General features: G+C 37.1%; 1 protein-coding gene and 1 long non-coding RNA gene across 2 annotated transcripts in view; one reads left to right on the top strand and one right to left on the bottom strand.

Moving 5' to 3' along the window:
• LOC133766055 (uncharacterized) overlaps positions 1 to 24,688 on the top strand; it is a 151,925-nt gene that overhangs the window by 109,068 nt on the left and 18,169 nt on the right. The gene's annotated exons all lie outside the window — the stretch shown is intronic.
• Positions 1,059 to 23,906, bottom strand: LOC133766054 (alcohol dehydrogenase class-2 isozyme 1). The gene is made up of 9 exons (XM_062199833.1): positions 23,800 to 23,906; positions 16,549 to 16,650; positions 15,448 to 15,589; positions 13,960 to 14,047; positions 11,868 to 12,099; positions 6,551 to 6,811; positions 4,393 to 4,528; positions 3,657 to 3,792; positions 1,059 to 1,389 (listed from the first exon to the last, which is right to left on the bottom strand). Exons 1-9 carry the CDS (start codon positions 23,815 to 23,817, stop codon positions 1,365 to 1,367), a joined length of 1,140 nt encoding a protein of 379 aa, XP_062055817.1. The 5' UTR covers positions 23,818 to 23,906; the 3' UTR covers positions 1,059 to 1,364.

Raw genomic sequence — 24,688 nt, 5'->3', positions numbered from 1 at the left:
CTCCGAAGGGAGGAGAGAACTTCCACTTTGACTATGACCCTATCGGAATAAGATCAAAGTCAGCGAACTCTAAAGGCTTCCATAGCCCTGGCAACTCATGACTAGAGCCTAGGGAGATTACTGACGCCATGAACAGGAGTGTCAAATTGTTAAATCAGCAACAGGAGTCACTGTGTACTTACACCCCATGTGGGATCTGTCCCTAATGTGTCGTCTAAAGCCAAGTGATGCTATAACTAGTACTGAAACAGTATTTTTATACTTTGCGTTTCTATGTGGGCACAAACTGATGAGGTCTTTACTAATTATATACTGAAGTGATCTTCTGTATATAAAGAGAATTGGAAATGAAAAAAAAAAAAACAACCTGGTGTTAAAATGGAAATGGCATAGAAAATTAATTAATTTAAAAAAAATTATGTAGGATCTCTGTCTTTAATGTGCTGTACATTGCTATTTAATGCTATAATTAGTAATCCAATGGTAGTTTTTTCACTTTATGTTGCTATATGGGCAAAATGTTGAAATCTTTACCTAATATATACTAAACTGATCTTCTGTATACAAAGAGAATTGAAAATGAATCTTTACATGAATGGAAGGGGAAAGGGAGCGGGAAAGGGGAGGGTTGTGGGCGGGAGGGAAGTTATGGGAGGGGGGAAGCCATTGTAACCCATAAGCTATACTTTGGAAATTTATATTCATTAAATAAAAGTTTAATAAAAAAAGTTTAATTAAAAAAAAAGATGTGGGCTTATTTTTTTTCAAAGTCTTTATTTCTATCGACTTTGAGATCTGATTACTTCTAATAATAGTGAACAATGATAAAATGAGGCTAAAATAAAAGAAATTAACAGATTTTTTTAGCAGTTTATTCAAAAGGATAGCTTACAAGAACATAGGAATTATGTAACCTTGTATAAATATGTAAAATTTTTAATTATATTTTCCAGTAAATATCTTTTTATTATGGGAAGTTTTCATCTTGGATAGAAGTGGAAACAGTATAATGAAACCAAACATATTCATCACCAAACCTAAAACATTATAGAATCTGGTCAGTATTTATTATTATGTTTTATTATTCCTTCATTCTCTACTCCCACCTCCTCTGAGCTAATTTTAAACAGTTCCTATATATCATATGATTCCATTCATAAGAACTTCATTTGCTATAGTCCTTGATCATATAATCATTAACATACTTTATGCTGACAAATGCTATATTATTTATAGCTACTTTATGTTGAGATATTAACTGAAATATTTGTTTAAACTTATATTTTCCTTGGTTCATCATTTTAGGTAATCAATCTGGTAGGTTCATATTCAGTCACATAGTATTCCAAATTCCTCTGGCATCTTCAAAAGATCAGGACGGTTCGGATGCTGTTAATAAGAAAGTATAAAGATAAATTTAATTAAAACTCCCAATTTTTTTTTCCCATTTCAGGACTTGGTCTAACCCTTTCTTTATATGTACCCACTTTGTCAGGCTAATTTATTTTGTCATCTTCTTCCATTCATGGCTTATATACGCAGTGCTAGTAAGTGGAGCTGGAAGGGAATTGGTTGAATTCATTCAACCCGGACAAGGTCCTTGTTGCCCAGTGGTAATATGCAGAAGTAGAGTATATTGGTATACTTTAGTATACTTTAGTCTTGGAATAAGCACTCCTCTTGGCTCTTGTATTGATGAAGGCAAAGTTGGACATAGAAGGAGGAGATGGTTGAGGGGTTGGGAGAACCTGAATGTTCTCACTCCTGGATAGCTCCAGTAAGTAAAAGGCTCAGGGACAGCGAATTGTTTTATCTCAGACTTCACTGCTGAAGCTCTGGAATCTTGGCATCAACAGACTGCCATGCATAAATAATTTTATACCCAGGTGCTAGAAGATAACTTCACCTGTGGAGGGCATACTTCTGTGTCCAACCCTCACCAGGAAGAAGAGTTGCTGTACCTTTCCGGCCAGTCAGTCATCATGTCCCTTCCTCCATCTTTCCTGTTACCTCCTTTCTGCATGTTTAGGCAGTCAGGCATCTTCTCATTGGGCTAGCGGGGAAGATGAGGTCCTACTGAAGTATCTACACCTAAGCCTCTGCTCTCCCATGGCCCACTAGGGAAGCCCCTTTGGAGTATAGCGGAGATGTATCTACTGACTAATAAAGAAATACAGCACTTTGTGACATCATAAATAAGAGTGCCAATTGTTAAATCAACAACGGGAGTCACTGGGTACATGCTCCCCACGTAGGATCTCTGTCCTTAATGTGTTTTACTATGAAACTTAAAAACAATACTAGTCGAACAGTACCCTATACCTTGTGCGGTTGTGTGAATGCAGCCTGTTGAAATCCTTGCTTAGTATATACTAAGTTGATCTTCAGTATATGAAGGTAATTGAAAATGAAACTCGATAAAGGCCGGGATGGGAGAGGAAGAAGGAGAGAGGAGGGCCACAGGAGGGAGAGAGGTTGGGGTGGGGGAAGCCACAACAATACAGAAGTTGCACTTTGTAAATTCACATTTATGAAATTTAAAAAAAGAAAAAGAAAAAGAAATACAGCACTTTGTACTGGGCTGCCACTCTGCAGGTATCCTTGTGTTAAGTTCCATGACAGAACTTTAGAGGAACAGTATTGTAGTAGAGGAGCTGTGAGCACCAGGGTCTATGGCCCAAAGCCTCAACCTACTCTGAACCTGGGGAATATTACTTATGGGGGTGTTTAGATTATATAAGATATTGCAGGGTGTCTTCATTAAGTTTACATAATGTAACAAAAATAATGTTTAACTTTTCTTTTTATTGAACTTCACTTATAAGTTGTAAATAATATATCTACAAATTAGGGAGTTCATGTCATTGGAGATATTTTCTAGGAACTAGCCTAGGTCCTTACACTGTGGAGACATTCTCTATTTTTTTTTCTGTGACATCTGTTCTGTTTTGAACTCTTGTCATTTACTTTTTACTTTATGCTCTCCACACTTGTTGCTGTGTCCTTGTTTTTTCATATACTCTTGGCTCTGCACCTCCTTTAGGTAACTGTGTTCCTCTTGTTTTTGACCTTTGCTTCTGCTGATCAGGGCTGTTTTTGATCATTATGACTATAAAAATTGATCCGAATCGTAGCCATTTCCCAACCCTTAGAACCTATTAATTAGGACATTTCTGAATTCCTAGGATCTGTGGAATGGGGACACAATAGCTAAAATTATGGATCAGAAGGTATCTTACAGGAGCTTTATGACAAAGCGAGAAAAGGGTGGAGTTGAGGCATCTTTCACACGTCTGATACCTGCCACTCACTGCTCACATCTCCATTGTTTTGCCTGGGTCCAATTGCAGAGCATGATGATTCCAGACTCAGGGCAACACTGTTGCAGATGATCTGACATTATTCCATAGAAACCTCTCTTTCTAGGTCAACCGAACCCTAATTGAGTTAGCAGCTATTTGTGAAGGTATGCATTACGGAAGTGGAAGCTTACCCTTGTCGCCCACCCCAGTGGTTTCTATTTAATCTTTTAAGCACACCTAATATCTCTGATATGAATGTCAGAAAAGACAAACTGGTTATTCCTTAACACCAAATAAAAACAGAACAATGTTAAAGGGTTTCTAAAGCCCTCAATCATCTACTTCTTAATTTACCTTTTCCCTTGATTCAATAGATTCAGTGCCTCATTGATTTTGTCAAATGGCAGGGTATGGGTCACCAATGCATCCAGATCAAATTTCCCATTCTTGTAGTCAGAAACCAGCTTTGGGACAGTTTCTGCATCCCAACCTATAATTTGGCAAAAGTGCCGAAAAATGAAAGACATGGCCCATGGCATTAAGAAGTACTTTCATCAGCGTTTGTGGAATGCAAAATTAGGTCAGATTGGAGTTATTTCAAATAGATTAATCTCCCCTCCTTAAATTTTTTGTACTTACATATAGTATATTATATTATTATAAAATATTTTATTATATTTTATACTTAGTATATTTTATACTTTATATAATATAACAAGATATACAGTAAAATATATGATATAATAAATATATAATAAAATATAATAGCATATTTTCCTATAAAAAAGCAAGATTATTTCCTACATTTGATAAAGAATTGTATCAATTAGCTAATAGTTTACCTTTTAGTTATTTTGTTTGTATTTTTATGTTGGTTTACTTCACTGCAAATTGATTTTAAATTTGCAAATTATAGTTACATTTCTACATGAACTTTGTTTACTTGTAAGTAATTAGTGTTTCTGTAGTTTTTAGATCTGTTCTAGACATTCAATATTTAAATTATTTTGTTTTCCTGCCAACAATGTTACCCTAAGAATTTCAGTACTACTATGAAGGAAATTAAGAACTATGAAGAATAACATCTTACCACCAAAATTTGTTCCTTTTAAAGTACGGCCCATTATTAGTTCCATTGGAGAAATAGCCAATCCTTTGTCAGCTAAATTGACTCCAACGAAAGTACACAATCCCCAGCCTACTGTTGTGCACTCCACGGTTGCTTTCTGGAAGGTACAATACAAAAGACCAGCAGTATGTAGAAATGTAGAACATGAACTCCAGTGTTGGCATATAGAACATATTCAAGAAAATTTATCCAACTCTGCATATGAGATAATGAGATTCAAGTTAATGAGGTATAGAATCATTTTATAGAACTTCGATGCAATTTGCGGATTCATTATAAAACATTAAAAATAAACATCGTATTTTATTCCATATTAATAAATAGATTGAATCTAGAATGTGTATTTTTATGTATTAAAAAAAGGACACTTATGTGCATATGTGGTATTAGAAAAGAACTATAAGCTATTCTAAACTTTAAACAGTAAGTTTTTGGGGCTCTACCATGGACATACACTAAAATATTTGCAATTGTAGGGGCATAGGAGAAAAATCTTTGAAGTTGTGAAGAAAGGGTAAAAAGTAGCTATTCACTAGAGCATAAGAAATTTGGCTCACTCAGATCCTTGAATACTGCTCGGTGGATTCAATCAACCAGAGATTAAAAATATTCTAAATAGGAGTGGATGTTGGGACTAGCTGTTAAGGTTTCTACACTACGCATGTCACTACCTAGGTTTAATGCCTGGCTCTGGTTCCACAGTCCAGCTTCCTGACAGAGCAGACCCTGTCAGCCAGTGGTGACAGTTCAAGTAATTCGTTTACAGCCACCCAAGTGGGAGAACTGTGTTGAATTCTCAGTCCCAGGCTTTGGACCCACCTCAGGGACCATTGAGGGCATATTGGGAGTGAACCAGCAGATGGAAGCTCTTTCTCTGTTTCTCATAAAAAATTTTTTTCAGAAATAAAAAATGGTGTCATTTGTACTGGCCATGTACAGAATTTTTTGCTTGTCTTATTCTCTAAATAAGACAGTATAACAAATATTTTGTATTATTTACATAGACTGTAGTAAGTACTAATTACTTAGAATTAGGCATTAGAATTAGGAATTCTAATTATTGTATATATAATTCTAATTCTAATTAGGAATTAGAAGTATTTATTAAGACATTGATTCACATTATAACTTCTTGATGTTATTAACATAAATTACAATCTATTATATAAGAATAAATATACATATATAAATGTGTTAATATTAAATATAAATGTTACTATATACATATGAGTGTTTTAATAAGTTTATAAAATGCCATATCTATATTAACAAATATGAAATATTAGCAATAAATATGTATGTTATATATAGTTAAATAGTGTATTTATTCTTATTGATTTCCTTTTTTAAAATATTTTTATTTATTTATTTGAGAAGTTATAGAAAGAGATAGAGAAAGACAGAGAGAAAGGTCTTCCATCCACTGGTTCACTCCCCAAATGGTAGCAAAGGCTGGAGCAGAGCTGATCCAAGGCAAGGAGCCAGGAGCTTCTTCCAGGTCTCCCACACAGGTTCAGGGGCCCAAGCACTTGGGCTTTCTTCTACTGCTGTCCCAGGCCCTAACAAAGAGCTGGATTGGAAGAAGAGAAGCTGTGACACAAACTGGTGCTGATATGGGATGACAGCACCACAGGCAGAGGCTTAGCCTACTTGCTAAGATAATGTACTTTCTGTTTTATTTGACTTAATAGTTAAAATGAACATTTGTTCATTAATTAAAAATGAAGAAACCCTCAAAATTATCTTCTCAAAATAGGAAATTGGGATACTCATGTTAAACAAAATTAGAAAAATATGATTTCCAGGCTATTAATATTGAGCTTTTCAAAGGAATCTCAAAAGAAAAAAAATCAACATTTACAAGTAATATTGATATGGCTGCTAATCTTGATTCACAATGTTAGTACTGGTATTTGGGGACACATCAGTGGGCATTGAAGGAAATGTGTAGTTGAGGGAGTGGAGAATGATTTGTAGTTGACACCTCCATTTCCTTGTCACCTTTTTGAAAATATTAAGAATGATTACAGCTACTTTAATGATCATGACCCAACATTCCCAATTGATTGATGGCCATGGAACAAATTGAAAGTATGAACCAAGGAAAATACATACATACCATGACTTCTGATCCACCTGCACAGTCAATAGCAAAATCCACACCTCCGTTGGTCATCTCAACAATGACATCCTGTACAGGTTTATTTAGTTCTTTAGGATTGAGGCAGTCAGTGGCTCCCAGAGCTTTGGCCTTTGGAAACTTGTCACTGTTGATGTCAATGGCTATGATTCTGGAAGCTCCTGCTGTTTTACAGCCTATTATAGCAGAAAGACCTACACCTCCTAGGCCAAAGACTGCACATGTAGAACCAGGAGTGACCTACAGGTAGGAAAATTATGAAGTAACTCTTAAAACAGCTGGTCCCATTTTTTTTTAAGAGGAGGGGTGGTATGAGGACATGAATCTATGAGTAAAATCCTGCCTGTTATAAAACCATATCACCACTGGAGGAAACCTGCCAATGTGAAAATGGCTGTTACTGCTTCAGTTTGGTTAATTATTTCAGAGCCATGAAGGGCACAAGGAAAAAACACAAGTGAAAATAGTTTCCCTAGTTTACTTTTCCCTTCATTGTCATCAGCACAAAGTTCAAAAACCAACAAATTCCAAAGAATTTACCATTTTTAAAAAATTAACAAGTTGAAATCTGTATTTCTAATAGAATTTAGTCAGTCGTATTACTTTTACAGCTACATTTGACCATCAATATATCTCTCAATATGAATCAACATTGGTCCTTCTAAATCATCAATTCATTTAAAAGGAATGAAGTCCAAACATCTTTGTATGGTATTGAGGGATTTTCATGATCTGACCTGTGTTTACCTTCCAACTTCATCTCCATTATAGATGCTATGCAACAGCCACAAGAACTTTTTGCAGATTTCTGTCCTCATCCCTTAATCTCAGCTGGTGTATTTTCCACTGTATTTTCTTTAATTAAGATATAAACTACACTTCTTTTTTTTTTTAAGATTTTATTTATTTATTTGACAGGTAGAGTTACAGACAGTGAGAGACAGAGAAAGAGGTCTTCCTTCTGCTGGTTCACTCCCCAGATGGCCACAACTGCCAGAGCTGTGCTGATCCTAAGTGAGGAGCCAGGTGCTTCTTCTTGGCCTCTCACACGGGTGCAGGGGCCCAAGCACTTGGGCCATCCTCCACTGCCTTCCCAGGCCAGAGCAGAGAGCTGGACTGGAAGAGGAGCAACCGGGACTAGAACTGGCACCCATATGGGATGCCGGTGCCGCAGGCGGAGGATTAACCTAGTGTGCCACGGCGCCAGCCCCAAAGCTACACTTCTATACTTGTGTTAAACAACATTCGCTTCATGAAAATTGTCCTGATTCTTCAAGCAGAAGTCAGTGCCTACCTTTTTGTGTGTCCTGTATCATGTAACTTATACTCTCTGGTCGATTGCTTGTGTATATGCTTTTTTTAAAAAGTTATTTGAAAGGCAGACTTACAAAGGGAGAGGGTGAGACAGAAGGAGGGAGGGAGGGAGAGGGAGGAAGGGAGAGAAAAAGGGGTGGAAGAGTGAGGGGGGAGGGAGGGAAAAAGAGAGAAAGAGAGAGAGAAAGAGAAAGAAAGAAAGAGAAAGAAAGAAAGGAGGGAAGAAGGAGGAAGGAAGGAGGGAGGGAGGGAAGGAAGGAAGGAAGGAAAGGAGACAAGTCATCTTCCATCCACTGTTTCATTCCCCATATGGCCACAGTGGTTGGGGCTGGGCCAGCCTGGAGCCTGGAACTGCATCTAGACATCCTCTGTGGGTGGCAGGTCCTCAAACACTCAGGCCTTTTCCACTCTTTTGCAGTTGCATTAGCTGGGACTCCAACTGGTGCTCATATGGGATTCTGGCATCCCAGGAGGTGGTTTAAACCATAGAGCTACAATGCCAGCCCCATGTGTGAGTGTTTTGATGGCAGAATTTTATATTCCACATTGTTTTCAGGAAGTTTTCTGTTTGTCTAGTTTTTATGAAATGTTACTTTGAAATAAGTTTACAGTGTACAAGATAGTATAACTGAAATATTATTCTGCAGAATAATATAGTACTAGAAAATACTACATTAAGAGATGATTAGTTTTTATTTTCGAATGAGGATGGGATGCTTTAAGGGTTAAAGCATAAATAAAAGTAATGAAGAAAATCTCTCCAAGAGAGTGTTAATACATTCTAAGTTAGAAATAAAATTACTAAGGAACAGAGATAATATTTTACTGTTTGCATAATAGGTATGCATACACTGACCTTTGCTATTCAGGGAAAATTAAATACTTGTATTTTGCAAATATTAAGAATGCTGCTCCCCATAAATTGTGGCCTATTTACTATAATATTAGGGTACAGGTTTACTATGTTTCCCAACATGTTTCTGTAGAGTATGGGTTAAAAAGTTACCCTGTGAGTCTCTCTGGAAGGACAAAGGCAGTTTTCCATATGCAGCAGTGATGTAACTAATTGTATTCTCAGGCTAGCTCACAACAGTGTGTAGACTGAATACTCCACACTGCTTAGTGATACAGCTGGATCTAAGTGCCTTTTTATTCAGCACCTAGAGGAAGAGTCACTGTAAAGCACTCCTACAATTTGCAAACGGGGCTACCCAGAGTGGGTTCTTACCTGTCTGGGAATACCATTGTTACAGAGTGTTTTTACAGTTCCAAAGAACTCTGTGAAATGTGATTTAATTGACAGCAAAGGATACCAGCACATTAAAAAGGAATCAGGAGTTCTAGTGATATGAGGGTGTCCCCAGTAATATATCATTGTTGCTTCACTTTTCTTTCCAGAGGTAAATTTAACTCTGTTGTGGCTTTTACCTTATGGGCAGAATTACTAGTATTTCATTTGCCTTAATTTCTTCCTATCTGATTTATATTTCCTCTCTGAGCATTTGGTAAGATCTTTTATCATGTAGGATCTCTTTCTGAACAATGAAAAGAATAAGTCCTGGGAATTTAAGCGAACTTAGACAAGAAAGCTGAGCAATTCGATTTCTGGGTATATATCTGAAGGAAATGAAACCATTACGTTAAAGAGATGTCTGTACACTCATGTTCCTGCAGCAATATTCATAATTGCCAAGGTATGGAACCAACATAAGTATCTAGGAATGCATGAATGCATAAAGAAAATTCAGGGTTTATGAGACATCCTCACAAAATTCATGGAAGATGTGTATTATGAAAAAACTAATCACAAATTTCTTTAAACTCATCTTTGAATTTTTTCCATGAAGTTTTTGAAGAACTCTCATATACACAATGGAATACTACTCAGCCTTAAAAAAAGAAATCCATTCCATGGAAACAACTTAGATGAACCCAGAAGTCATTAGGCTCAGTGAAGTAAGCCAAGCACAGAAAGATACCACCTGGTCTCAGTTACATCTGGGATCTAAAGCAATAAACCCATAGCAGTAGATATGGCAGTTTCATGACTGGGGGATAAGGAATGTGGAAACATTGGTTGAAGGATAGAGGTTGTCAGTTTGAAGAAATAAGTGCAAAGCATGGTGACTGTAGTTAATGTACTCTATATCTGAAACTGACAGGAGGGTAGGTTTTAAATGATCTTACTATTAAACAATAAGTATGTGGATAATGCTAAGCATGTTAGTTTGTTTTAAACACTTCATGGTGTAATCAAAATATTACATTGCATTCCATAAATGCAAGATTTTTTTAAAAAAATCAACTGTAAATAAATAATTAAAACAGAAGGCTGTAGCTGAATCTCTGGTGTGGATTTACAGCACTTAAGGAGCACTGTAGAAGCAGAGGGCACAGACTGTGTGGAGTTTGGAAGAAGAGGGTAGGAGGGTGAGTCTTCTTCCCTGAGTTTCCAGTGCTGTGAAAGGGAGAATGTTCACGTGCCTTGACTGCTATGGTCAAATCAGCTGTTAACTTCACCCTACTGCCAGCACACGTCCTCTAACAGCCTTCATATTATAACTTGTTTTTCCCTACAATTTTTGGTTTTTCATTAATGAATGATTCAGTGAATGAATAAATCATCAGAGGGAGATAATATGCTGATAGCAAAGAATAGCATTTCCATCCGCATGACAGATAAAATTTTCAGTGAAAAGTCACTCTTTGTTATCTTGGCTTCAAAATCAGCCTCTTACCAACTCTAGATAACCTGATAAAGAGGACTCACTGGATCATGAAGCTGAGAACAAAGCCTCACCAAGATGTTTTAAGAATTTCAGATGTTCCTCATGACTTTACCATTCATTTGTTAAAAAAATATCATGGTCCTAGTGTCAGCCAGGGTGCTAATCTCTGTGGATATCACAGTGAGTAAGAGAAGCTTTCTGCACTTAAGGAACAAGAGTGTAATAGGATGGAGAAATAAAGGGACAATTTTTCCACTGTGTGATGAGAATGAAGACAGGGAAAATGCAGATACTCTGGGGCAGAACTGGGAGGATGGTCATTGCTTGACTGAGATACTGAAGGAGGAGTTGGTCAGGAAGTGACATCTAAGTGGAGTCCTCACTGCGATGTGGGTGGAGGCAGGTGTAAGGCACCCAGAAGCCACAGTGACTGGTGCCTGGGAAACCCGGGTGGGACCAAGGGGCAACGAGCAGCTCAGGGGGAAGCAGGAAGCCACTGTAGCCTGCTGAGGAAATTGACCTCGCCCCTAGTGAAAGTCAAATACACAAGAAGAATGACATCTTCAAATTCGTTGTTTAGACAGAGCCCCCTAGGTGTGTCTTTACAGTGTTGAGTCAAGGCGTAAAGTCTGATGTCAGAGAGGTTAAAATAAGGAGGTTGTCTAAGTGTGAAATTCTTTCATGTCTGACCAAAAAGCTTTGTAAGAGTTTTTAAATTCTAACCTGGGAATCCAAGGACACATTTTGCCACCATCAGGACTCACACCAAAGACTCTTTAAGCCCAGGACAGGGATGGGAAGCACATATGAGTTAGTACTGATTGAGGGTGAGCAATCCTCAGCATCAGTAAGAAAGCCTGGATGGCTGTGTGGAGATGGTGAGGGTCTCTGTAGCTTCTGCTGTCCTTTGACCAGGGGGCTGTCCCAGGAGGAAGACTCATATCTAGGGGTCATATTTAAGCAGACTGTGTTTAAGTCAGGGACACTCCCCAGTCTCACAGTGGTATAGTTTATAAAAGACACTGGATGCCAACTACCTGCCACCTGCTGGGTCAGATGTTATATGATTTATTTATCTCCATCAATATCTGTCCTAGGTGTTATTCCAGAGAGGTTAAATTACTTGCCTAAAATTACAGAGGTAATGAATGACATAGCCAGATTTTAAATGAGGGTAATAGACTTTGGATCCTTTATATCACATTGGCCTCTAGTAACTTCTGGGTTGCACAACCTGATATTTAATCATATACCTTTGCCGTGTTGATTGCAGCTCCATAGCCAGTGGAAAAGCCACATCCAAGCAGACAAACTCTTTCTAAATTTGCATCGTCATCTATTTTGGCAAGATTGATATCTTTCACCACAGTGTACTGAGAGAAGGCACTGATTCCAAAGAAATGGTAAATTGATTTTCCTTTGCAGGTAAACCTGCTTGTTTTGTCTTCCATTAGTTCTTGCTCAATTAAAGGATTTTTACCTTTGCTGGAAAGTTTAACAAAGGGAGAGAGATGAGGAAAGAGACATTAGATAGAACACTGATCACTTTCCTAAAATATATGTTGGTCACTGTAGGTTTGTGGTGACATTTTTGTAAGGTGGATAACTTGAAGAATAACCTAAAACTTTTCACATCAATATAGATTCTGTTAGAATTACTGTGATTACTGACATCATAAATAAGAGTGTCAATTGTTAAATCAGCAACAGGAGTCACTGTGTACTTACTCCCCATGTAGGATCTCTGTCCTTCACGTGTTGTACTATGTGAATTAATGGTATAACTAGTACTCAACGGTATAACTAGTACTTTTCATCTTCACAATTTATTATTTTGAAGGAACTGAATCATCTGTCTTGTGGAGATTTGCTTCATTTTGGATTTTGATATTACATTTATGTTATCTGGTTTAAGACATTTTTCTGTCCTTGCATTTCCTCCTAAATTAATATTTTTGATGTAAACACTTGGTCTGATTCAGGTTTTATATTTTTGGGCAAATACGTCATACATAGTTGTGTATACTTTATGAAAGGAATGCAAAATCTGTCATAATCAAAATGGAGTCACGTGTCAACCCTAACTAACTAACTAAAGCTGGAAGTTTATGAACAAAGATTTCTTATATATAATTGTATGATAATAACTATAAAAATACTCTTTCAGAACTACATAACACAGAGGAAAACATAATCTTATGCAAAAGGACATATGCTCAAAATTGGACTAAGGTCACCCTGGTTATTAATCATAGTGTCTGAAAATTATTGTTTTAAAATATCTCATATAATATCCCTCATTTTTGCCTTTGAAAACTTTCCCTGCACAACCTCCTTGAACATGTTGTTGGTTAACTATGTCATGCACATTCCCAGTGCAGTGTGCTGGTATTCCTATTGCAATGCTCTGCTATTCCCAAATAAATAACATTATTCTTTAGAGTTTTTTCTCTATGATTATTTTTCTAATATTAGGTTGGGAATTGCTTCTGGAGGGTCAATAACTGATTATCTCCCTTCTTGTGATATTAGAAAGAATTGTCTATATTTGTTATTTCATTAAAGATTGGCAACAGAATATCCTATGAATTTGTTGACTATCTATGACAACCTTATGAAGCAAGCATTATTTTTATCCCCATGTTACAGATGTGGAAACTGAGGCACAGTGATAGATGTGAGTAGTGCAAGTTTAGCTTTTTCAGTAAATAATTTCAAATAGCATTAACAAGAAATTGATTATTGTGTAGTATCAAGAAAGTCAAAACAAGGTGATTAACATTTAGATTTTGCTACTGTTGTCCCTAGGTTAAAAGTCTGTCTCCGAGTCTTGTCTCCATGAAGTCTTAGAGTAAATGTGCTTTATTGTTGCCTTGAATAATCCTTGTAGATACAGCTACTATTCCAATAACATGCTTATACTTTTACTGCATATACATGTAGCTATAAACAGTTATGGTATTGTTTTTGTGTATAAAATGTTAGTGAAAATGTCATTCAGTAACTTTCTTCTTTCCCTTAACATGTTTATGTGAACTATTATATATTGATATATGCACTTAAAGTTCAGTGATTTTGAGTTTTCTAGTATTCCATTATGTTACCACAGCAATTTATTAAGCCATTTTATATTTATAGACATTCTTTCAGTTTTGGATTGCTAGCTGTTATTCACATTCTAGCATGTCTATTTGTGTTCAATTTCAACAGTGTCTTGTACACACATTGGAGTCAAATTGGTGACCAGGTGGTTAGCACCCCTTCAGCTCCATTTAGGTATTGGCAATGAGTTGTCCAACATATTTGTACAAACATATGCTCTTACTAACAGCACAAAGGGCTTACCAGAATTTTTCACAAAAGTTTGTGAGTGGACTCAGGCAGAATTTGCATTTTCTACAATGAGGTATATACAGTGGGATTACTTTGTCTCCTAGAGAGAAAGACCGTATGTTAGCTAGTGCCCAAGATGTTGCTCACAGTTTGTAGCAGATGAATCAGTGGATAGCATCATTCTTTTTGGCATATATTTTATGTTCAAAAGAAAGCACGTGTGGCTAAAAAATCAAGGTGTCTTACAAGATTTCAGGTACCCCCAACCCCTACTTCTGTACATATTCACACACAGACACACACACACGCACACACACACCTCAGCATTCAAGGAACAACTCTGTAGTAATGTCATTAGGTGCAGAGTCCCATCTGAGGTTTTGCTGTCTTTGGAACTCTACATTGTGACTGTTACTTGTTTTATTTTTGAATACCCAGCAGAGAATAGAATATCCTTAGATAAGAAAAGAGGTGAAAACTAACAGGCTAGAAATAGGGAGTAAACTTTATGTTATTTCCCTGTTTCACTATTTAGCTTAACTTTGACATTCTCTGGTTAAATTCAATTTCAATTTTATAATAGCTTCTGTCCTTTGATAACTAAGGTCTAAGGATAATAATTCACATTTAGTGTTAATTCAACATTTAGTATGTGCCAGGCACCATTTTAACTGCGTCTTGTGTTGTCTTACATGTTTCTCAGAATAACCCTCTGAGATAAGTACTAATATTTTCCCACTTTAGGAAACAGGAACTGAGAGAAAGCTCAGAAAAGTGACATTTCCAGCCAAGAGCATGCAGACCTGGGACTAAAGGTTACATTGGTTAAACTCCTTCATGGAAGAAAAACTTTTAGGAGCAGTTTGTTTCTGTGAGCTTGTTTGTAATGGAATCTACTAATACCTCTTTGGAGCATTTTCATTAAAGCAGGAGAGTGATATGGTTCATCCTGTCTTTTCAGGGAGGGTTACTTCACCAACATTCCAGGATTTAGTGGCTTTGTTGTAAAATGCGACATCAATAACTTCAGCCAGTTGTGTGTATTATTCAGGTATTATTTTGATCTTACTAACCTCCAAATAGATACCTAAACTAACATTAACTTATGTATAATGATTTTCACTTAAGCTATCTATAAATTCTCATTCTTTATATAATAATAAAAGTTTCCTGTTTTATATAAATAAAGTAATTATAAATATATTGTGTATGTACCATGGAAGCTTCAGTTTAAGCAAACCTTGTAATTTGGCTTCTTAGGACAATTCCTTAGCACTATACATAAAGAAAGTGACCATGTGTCTGAGATTTTATTAGTAATTCTAATTTCAAATATTCTGTCCCATTTTTAGACTGTGATAGACTGTGTGTCAGGTTTGCTTTTGAAAAGATTGTCCTACCATGTAAGTATCAATCAAGTATAGTATGCAAAGCCAGGACAGGAATTATCACCAAAATAACCTGACATATCCACTTAATTGGAATCAGAAATTAAAATACCTGGTTTGACATTGGTCACTCCTGGCCCAACACTTTCAACAATCCCTGCTCCTTCATGGCCAAGAATCACTGGGAGAAAAGCCCCTTCAAATTTAGGACTGATCACATGGGTATCAGAACGACATAGGCCAGCAGCAATTATCTAGAAAGCAATCACAAACTTGGTCATATTTCTGCCCTTATACTTCTGGGAGGGGAAATGTTATAAGTAGCTTTGGTCTCAATGTCATTTTGAAGCATTATGATATAGCTAGAACTCAATAAACATTACATTTTTAAAAAGACCAGAGAAAAATGTACTAAAATTCCTTTATTCTTATGATGTATCCTTGCTTTCTACCTTCCATTGCTGTTCGAAGATCATATAAAGTGATAAGATTGGCAATTACTGTCTCTAGGAGAAGAAAATGAAAGGCAATAGAGGAAACTTTGATATTAGCAAGAGGGTGGAAGTAACATGGGTTTCTAGGGTTTGTTCAACTTTTGTTGAGACTTTGTGAAATTAAGAGGCAATAAACCTTTTACAAACAAAAGAGATATCAAATAAAAAATATCTAAATTAATTACCGATGTATTCTGGTACTACTTTTCTTCAAGATACTGTTCATGTATAAACTAAACCCTTCACTTTTTGGTCCTGAGGAAAATTCAGGCTGACCAAAGTCATTGAATTCACTGGGATCAATGCAGTCCCTTCTCTCTGTGGGTGCACTCTGGTCACCTGGGACACTTGTGCCACCCAGGGCAGCCCTGGGGGTTTTCCTTCTCCCTTGTTTTGAACCTAATTCTCTTTCTTCTAAGAACATTTTCCAAAAAGTGGCAGTTGGAGGACAAAAAGAAAAACTAACTTCCTAATGCAAAGGGACCTTTGTCTGGTCCTTAATGTTAATTTATGTTAAGCTCAGTTCAATTACATTTTAGGTTGATTAGCAAACATTACTGAAACAATTAATGATTTATCACTCCTGAGCAGAGTGCCTATTCTTACTTGAACCTAAAACTAAAATTCTCTCATCTTGAAAACTCCAAGGACTCCCAGTCATTTCATGTAGGATTGAATCAATAGAAACCAATTCTGTACTTGGGACAATCCCCTCTTACCTGAACTCGAACTTCATGAGCCTTGGGAGGAGCTACCTCAACCTCCTCAATGCAGAGGGGCTTTCCTGCTTCCCAGGCGATGGCTGCTTTGCATTTAATAACCTGAAAGAGAAGTGGAGGGGGGAGGTGTGTGAAAGAGAAAGTAGATATAGGAAAAACCTTAAAGAGCCTGTTGACATCATATCATGAAACATAGTTTGTTGTTGGATATTATTTTTTTTAACTTTTATTTAATGAATATAAATTTCCAAAGTACAGCTTATGGGTTACAATGGCTTCCCCCTCCCATAACTTCCCTCCCACCCGCAACCCTCCCCTTTCCCGCTCCCTCTCCCCTTCCATTCACATCAAGATTCATTTTCAATTCTCTTTCTATACAGAAGACCAGTTTAGTATATATTAAGTAAAGATTTCAACAGTTTGCCTCCACATAGTAACACAAAGTGAAAAATACTGTTGGAGTACTAATTATAGCATTAAATCACAATGTACAGCACATTAAGGACAGAGATCCTACATGATATTTTTTTTATTATTATTATTTTAACTTTTATTTAATGAATATAAATTTCCAGTGTACAGCTTATGGATTACAATGGCTTCCCCCTCCCATAATTTCCCTCCCACCCGCAACCCTCCCCTCTCCCGCTCCCTCTCCCCTTCCATTTGCATCAAGATACATTTTCAATTCTCTTTATATACAGAAGATCAATTTAGTATAAAGATTTCAACAGTTTGCACCCACATAGAAACACAAAGTGAAACATACTGTTTGAGTACTAGTTATAGCATTAAATCACAATGTACAGCACATTAAGGACAGAGATCCCACATGAGGAGCAAGTGCACAGTGGCTCCTGTTGTTGACCCAACAAATTGACACTCTAGTTTATGGCGCCAGTAACCACCCTAGGCTCTAGTCATGAGTTGCCAAGGCTATGGAAGCCTTCCAAGTTTGCCGACTCTGATCATATTTAGACAAGGTCATAAAAGACAGAGTGAGGATAGTAACCAATGATCCTAAGAGTGGTATTTACCATGTTTGAACAATTATACAGCATTAAGTGGGGAAGAGGACCATCAGTACACACAGGTTGGGAGTAGAGCCATTGGAGGTAGAGTAGAGGTTATGATTACAAAGGAATGAGGCCCAAGTGCGCTAGACAGGGTCTAGAACAAAGGACAGAGTCATTATTAGAGGAGCTAAGAAAGGTGCTGTCTAAGCTACAATTAAGTTTTCTGATTGAGAGGCAAATAGAACCTGATAGAAGGGGCTTGATAATAATCTGGTGGGCTTTAGGCCTTGTAAGTGAAGAGGCCCAGACCTATCTATCTCTTCACATGGGGTATATCCTAAGGGAGGTGTGAACCTCCTAGGGGAAGGCACTCTGTTGACTTTCATTACTTGGCTGGCCTGGGAGGAGAGCTGGCCAGGTAAAGGCAGGGGGCATCTCTAACAAGAAATTTACAGTTCTGCCTGCAATGTTGCTGACCCCACTTGACCATACCCTCAGCTGCAGTGGTCACTTTGGAAGTTGGGCTGAGTGAAGGGCTTTTCAGCTTAGAGCCAATAAGATCTGTGGCTCTGACCTGGGCATCCTTCGACTCCAGGGCAGGTCCATTTCCAGTGATCCAACTCTTGGCAGAGCTGCCAGGGCTCTTCACAAGCTGACTTCTGCTGAAGCCCAGGCTTACCACATTGAAAGCCACTGCAGTGGACTGGCCTGTTGGGTCTCCTTGAGGGCAGATCACTGTACAGATCAGCCACTAAAGGCCTGCCACCCATTGCTTCTGATGCCGAGCTTTCTTTTCCTCCTGGTTTTTGTTAAAGCAGACCAGAGGATGCAAGTCAAGGGAGTGCCCAAGTCCCATCTCTAATCTTCGGTGGCCTGAACTACAAGTCTATAGTCACAGGCATGTTCTATAGTAGTTTTTCTAAGGTAGACAATGCCCATGAGGAAAATTATCTTCTCACTTTAAAACTTTCTTTCCCTTTGGTCTGAAAGGGAGGTTTTTTCTACTTACTGTTTACTTCGCTGATGGCGAAGTGAATCTAGCTATGAGACTATTATTTAAGTTCTTATTTTGGCTATGCTATTGCAGAAAAATGTTAGCCATATCTTTTATAAGGTCTAAAGATTAAATTGTGCGTCCTACAGATTCCTTCATAATAGAATTAGTTTCCTACCTTGAAGAGAATAGAGAAATGAAAGAACAAGTTGGGCTTAGAATAGAGAAATGAGGGAGCAAGTCCTAGATCGCTTGCTGACAATAGCAATATCACATGAATACTTAGCAAACCGTTTCAACCATTAGATAACAACTTAAGAAAACATTTACCAGAAGGTCCAATGCCTTCTATAAATTTTAAGAATCATGTATTTGAGAACACCTCTTAAATATCTAACGTGGTGTAGTTTGTTTAGCCAGTAAACTTAAGCACAACCATATAAAATGTTTTTAGTTTCTTTCTACCAACAAGTTTAAAACATATGATACACAGATTCAGGTCACACAAATTAAAATGTATCTTTGATTGATTTTAGCAGCTTCAATTTATGGACAATCTTATCTATAAACCATTTAAAATAAAACTCTTAATAAAATTTCCCCATGTGTACATACAATATGTACACACATATAACATAGCATAATAGACCAATATAGCAATTTTAATAATAGCTTTTAGAATCTTTAACTCTTTTTGTAGATTGCCAATTGATTTGAATTGCTTTTTCTTTTTAGTAACCTCAGTTAACCATACTTTCTCTCAGTTGGTACTGTTAATACATTATTGGCTTCACCTGTTTACAGAGCCATCCCAAAGTACTGAATACAATAAAAGTGGCTGGAAAAAGTCCATAGGTACCTATAGGAGGATAGCTAAACACAGAACCAACAACGCTTTAGTTTTATGAGCAGCAAATCATATATAACTGTGGATGACAAAAGACTTTAAGTCGCCATGTTTAAAATTATAAACTCATCAATCAACAAGAGCCACTTGCTTACTTCACAGTATTTTTGAAAGCACCTGTAGGATTTTACAGTATTTAACCCTTTAGGCCTCTGGGGCTTCTCATTACGATAACTATCATGTCTAGTAACACAAGATCATTAGACTTTTTAGTTCTCAAACATTTGTATTAATAGCATTTTCCATTATAGAAACTTAAAGTCTGGTACCACATCACATCTTGACAGTCCTTCTAATATACTCCAAATAGACTGATTAGTTGGTGTCTCTATAAGATGAGAGACATAGGTCCTTCGATTTTTTCAGTTGGGCCCAAACTGGAAAAACCAAAGTCCAGGATTTACTGGAAATTTTAGACACCAGATTGTTTGGAACTTTGATTTTTTGAATGCCTGTCAAGAATGCCAAGAAGGCTCAAAATCCAAAATATCTGGTTGAAATAAGATTCCTTAAAATCATGACATAACATAGACCAAATTTGATCACTGTTACAAGGTGATTATTCAAATCTTTGAAAATAAGCACATATTTAAATAACCCATAGCTCTTAATAAAAATTCAGCTGTTTTTGAACAATTAGAATTTAACAGACATCAAGAGAACATAATAGATTACTTTAACACATTGATTTAACAGAGCATCAGAGTTTAATTCTATGTCAAAGAGAAATTGAGCTTCCTGTGATCTTTTGCTGTGAGGTTTCCTTCCTTTACCTTCTTTCGTATTGGTGACCATGTTTCTGTGTCTGTGTGTAACACATCTTTAAGCATCTTTTGCAGGGCAGGATGAGTGGCAACAAATTCTTTCAGTTTCTGTTTGCTATGAAAAGTCTTCATTTCACCTTCATTCACAAATGAGAGCTTTGCAGGATATAGTATTCTGGGCTGGCATTTTTTTCTCTCTTAGTACCTGGGCTATGTCTCGCCATTCCCTTCTAGCTTGTAGGGTTTCTGATGAGAAGTCTGCTGTGAGTCTAATTGGAGATCCTCTAAGAGTAATCTGACGTTTCTCTCTTGCACATTTTAGGATCTTTTCTTTATGTTTCACTGTGGTGAGTTTGATTACAACATGTCGTGGTGAGGATCTCTTTTGGTCATGTTTATTAGGGGTTCTATAAGCTTCCTGTACTAAGATGCCTCTGTCCTTCTCCAAACCTGGGAAATTTTCTGCTAGTATCTCACTGAAAATGCCTTCTAATCCTTTCTCCCTCTCCATGCCTTCAGGAACTCCTAGAACCCGAATGTTGGTTTTTTTAATAGTATCCTGTAGATTGCTGACAATATTTTTTAGATTTCTAATTTCTTCTTCTTTTCTTTGGTTTGCCTGTTTCCTTTCCTGTTCTCTGTCTTCTAAGTCTGATATTCTCTCTTCTGCTTCGCCCATTCTGTTTTTAAGGCTCTCTAATGTGTTTGTCATTTGATCTATTGAATTCTTCCTTTCATTATGATTTCTAGTCACTATCAGAGTTTCTTGTTCCACTAGTTGTTTCATTTCATTTTGATTCCTCCTTAATATTTCACTTTCACGAGAGAGATTTTCTATCTTGTCCATGAAGGATTTCTGTAGTTCAAGAATTTGTTTTTGAGAACTTCTTAATGTTCTTATCAATTTTTTGAGATCCGCTTCTTGCATTTCTTCGATCTCATCATCTTCATAATCTTGAATTGGGGTGTCTTTTTCATTTGGGGGCGTCATAGTGTCTTCCTTGTTCTTGTTAGCTTGGTTTTTGCGTTTGTTGTTTGGCATGTTGGAGATATTTGGTTTCTTCACTGTGGTGTTTTTTCTTGTTACACTATGGCTCTATATTAAGTGGACTGTCTGCTTTCGGTGGAGCCTTAGAGGCTTGAGATAAGTGTGGACTGAGAGCTGTGTTTGGTTCCTCAGGGTTGAGGGTGTGTCAAGGATGACACTCCCAGATTAGGTGTGGTAAATCTCTCTTTCTTTTTTTGATTCAAAAGGGAAGTAATTCCGCATAGCTGAACGTAATTGGAGGTAGTTAGCAGGCAAATGATATACCCACAGGAGCCAGAGATCAGAAGCTCTTTCCCAAGGACCACACAGGGAATCTCTGCTGCCCTCAGTGTGGGCTCCTATTCTCCTGCAGTCTCCCACTGGGTTGCCAAGTTAGATGCTAATCTCCTGTTATTTCTCCCCTCCCCCCCCAGAGTCAGGTTTTTCTGCTAGGCTCAGGGCCGGTGCAGACCTGAGGTCGCCCTGCTTATGACATATGTCCAAAATGGCGCCTGCTCTGTCTTGCTTGCCTTTGAGAGGTGAGCGGAGAGAGAGAAACTTGTGTCCGTATCGGTCACTTTTTTTTTTTTTTCCCTCTCTCTCTTCTAGTTAGCCTGGTGAATTTTTCCCCACGGAGTTTCAAGCCTCGTTCCCTCTAGCCTCCTCTTTCTGCTTGCCCGCTGGTGTCTTGGGCTATTGAGGTTCGGCTCACCTCGCGTTCCAGCGCTGGTGTGTTGAGTCTGCCGCTGGTGTCCCGAACTTGGGCTCCCACGCTCTCCATGCAGGTCCACTGTGAATCACTAGTTCCAGAAGAGTTTCCTCTGCTGTTTCATCCCCTACTCTTCCTTGACCCTGCAGTATCTCCACTTATATTAAACTCTCTCTCCCCCAGACTAATAGTGTGCTCCCTGCCTATTCCGCCATCTTGCTGCTTCCCCCCCCACATGATATTTTTTAAAAATTGATTAATTTTCTATGCAATGTCCAATTTAAAACCAAGTTTTTTTTTTCATTTTCAATTATCTTTATATACAGAAGATCAATTCAGTATATACTAAGTAAAGATTTCATCAGTTGCACCCACACAGAAACACAAAGTGTAAAAATACTGTTTCAGTACTAGTCATAGCATTACTTCACATTGGACAACACATTAAGGACAGATCCCACATGAGACGTAAGTACATAGTGACTCCTGTTGTTGACTTAACAATTTGACACTCTTGTTTATGGCGTCAGTAAGCTCCCTAGGCTCTAGTCATGAGTTTCTAAGGCTATGGAAGCCTTTAGGGTTCGCCGACTTCGATCTTATTCCGACAGGGTCATAGTCAAAGTGGAAAGATGAGAGGTCTTAACTGAAAATAAGATTTTAAATTTTGCATTTATAGTTTTCCTATTTTTTATTTTTTGAAATGGATAATTATATTAAAGTTTACCCTAGTATAATGGCTTGACTTTTTTTATATCAAAAAGTAGATATTTTTATAGAGTTCATAGTGCTTGGTTGAGAATCAATAGGTGTTGCCTCAGTCATTTGTAATTAACTCTGAATTATCCAACATCTTATTTCTGAGACAAAGATTTATTAGCTACTCAAAGTGCAGATGTCAGATTAGCAGTTGTGCCACAGGGGAACTTGTTTGAGATGAAAGCTCTCCCCAAAGCCACTAAATCAAAATTTGCATTTGAATAAGATCCCCAGATGATTTATTAAAACTCTGAGGTTTATACAATTACATAAATTTATCAATATCATATAAAGTAAATAAAATGTGTTTTCATAAAAATTTGTGAAAAATGCATGAAAAGAAATGAAACATTACAGTACTCTATAATATGTACATCAAAACATTTTCTAGCCTCAAGTTTTATTTTCTCTTTCAAGTATAATTAAAATTGAAAGAAGAGAAAAAGAAACAAATCTGCATTCTAACATTATTGTTATTTTTGGTATGATGTTCTCAAAATCTTTGACCACGTGAACGTATATTTTTCAATAGTTATGAAATTCTTAATTATGTTTTTAAATATGATTAATCTTGTTACAAATGAAATATATATATCAATTACAGGAATTTCCAAATCCAGGTAAGGAAAAAAATTCATCTATGATTTTATTACTCATTTTATGCTTTTGATCTAAATTCTTTTAAGTATCCCAAATGGGATCATGAATTTTGCAGCACTTTTAGTTTTTAATCTATTTTTGCTAACTGATTAATATACATGACTATTTCCTATATTCTTTCCAACATTATTTCCAACAAATGCATGTTCTTTTTTATGGCTCTAGCATAGTTCCTTTAGTCCCCTTTTTTTCTGGCCATTTAAATAATATTTGATTGAATACCCTTGTAGTAAACATTTGATAGATCCACAGTTAATTCCTTTGAGCAAATTCCTCGCATTGGGGCTACTCATATCCTTTTGTCCAACATTAAATTACTGTAATCCCTGAAGGAAGTACCTTTCAACAAGTGCACACACACATAAAAATGCACAAACTGAACGAAATGCACAGACTGAACAACTTATCTGCTTACTTTGCCTTTGGTGCCCATTTCCTTTTGGAAAACTTGCTTTGGAAGTTTCTTTCTGATTTGAGACGCCTTCTCTTCTCAGGGTGTTCTGTGTCCAGTAATGAGCTATCTTTGAGTAAATATCATTCCTGCTTTCTTGTTAACCAATCACTTTTCTTTGTTGCATTGGTCTGTAGCTCTGCCCACTTCCTGCCACTGTATTTGTGGTATCGTATTTCAGCTGTAAACTTTTTGATTCCAGCCAGCTCAAAAATTTTTTTAACTTTTTTTTTCCTTTTATTGCAACATAATAAGTAATAAAGCACATTAAAAATTCAAAGATGAGTTAACAAATAATCAAGGATCACACATGCATGGCTATTTGTGAGAAGTAGAGTATCCTGTACTGATTGTTAAATATTTGAGTAGGAGTGGAGTTGCCAGGTTTTTAGCTGTTATAATTAATGCTGAAGATATTTGCCAAGTGCTGCACCTACCAGCAGCAGTTATCAGAATCTTCATGGCTCCAAGCCTTGCATGTGCTAAACTTGCCTTGCCTCTCTTAAAAAGCTGTGATGAAAAACTGCTCAGGATCACTAGCCATCAGGAAAATGCCGATCAAAACCACAATAAATTTCGCCTCACTCCAGTTAGACTGGATTTCATATAGAAATCAAAAAATAACAAATGCTGGTGAGGATGTGAGGAAAAAAGGTACTACCCTAATCCACTGTTGGTGGGAATGTAAACTGGTACAGCCACTGTGGAAGACAGTATGGAGATATCTCAAAAATCTGAATATAGGCCTACGATATGACCCCACCATCCCACTTCTGGGAATTTACCCAAGGGAAATGAAATCAACCTATGGAAGAGTTATCTATACCCCGGTGTTTATTGCAGCCCAGTTCAC

Source organism: Lepus europaeus, chromosome 8 (assembly GCF_033115175.1).
Source record: "Lepus europaeus isolate LE1 chromosome 8, mLepTim1.pri, whole genome shotgun sequence".
In the NCBI taxonomy this organism is placed as follows: Eukaryota; Metazoa; Chordata; class Mammalia; order Lagomorpha; family Leporidae; genus Lepus; species Lepus europaeus.
Note: the sequence above shows the minus strand (reverse complement) of the source record. Positions and strands in the feature narration are given on the sequence as shown.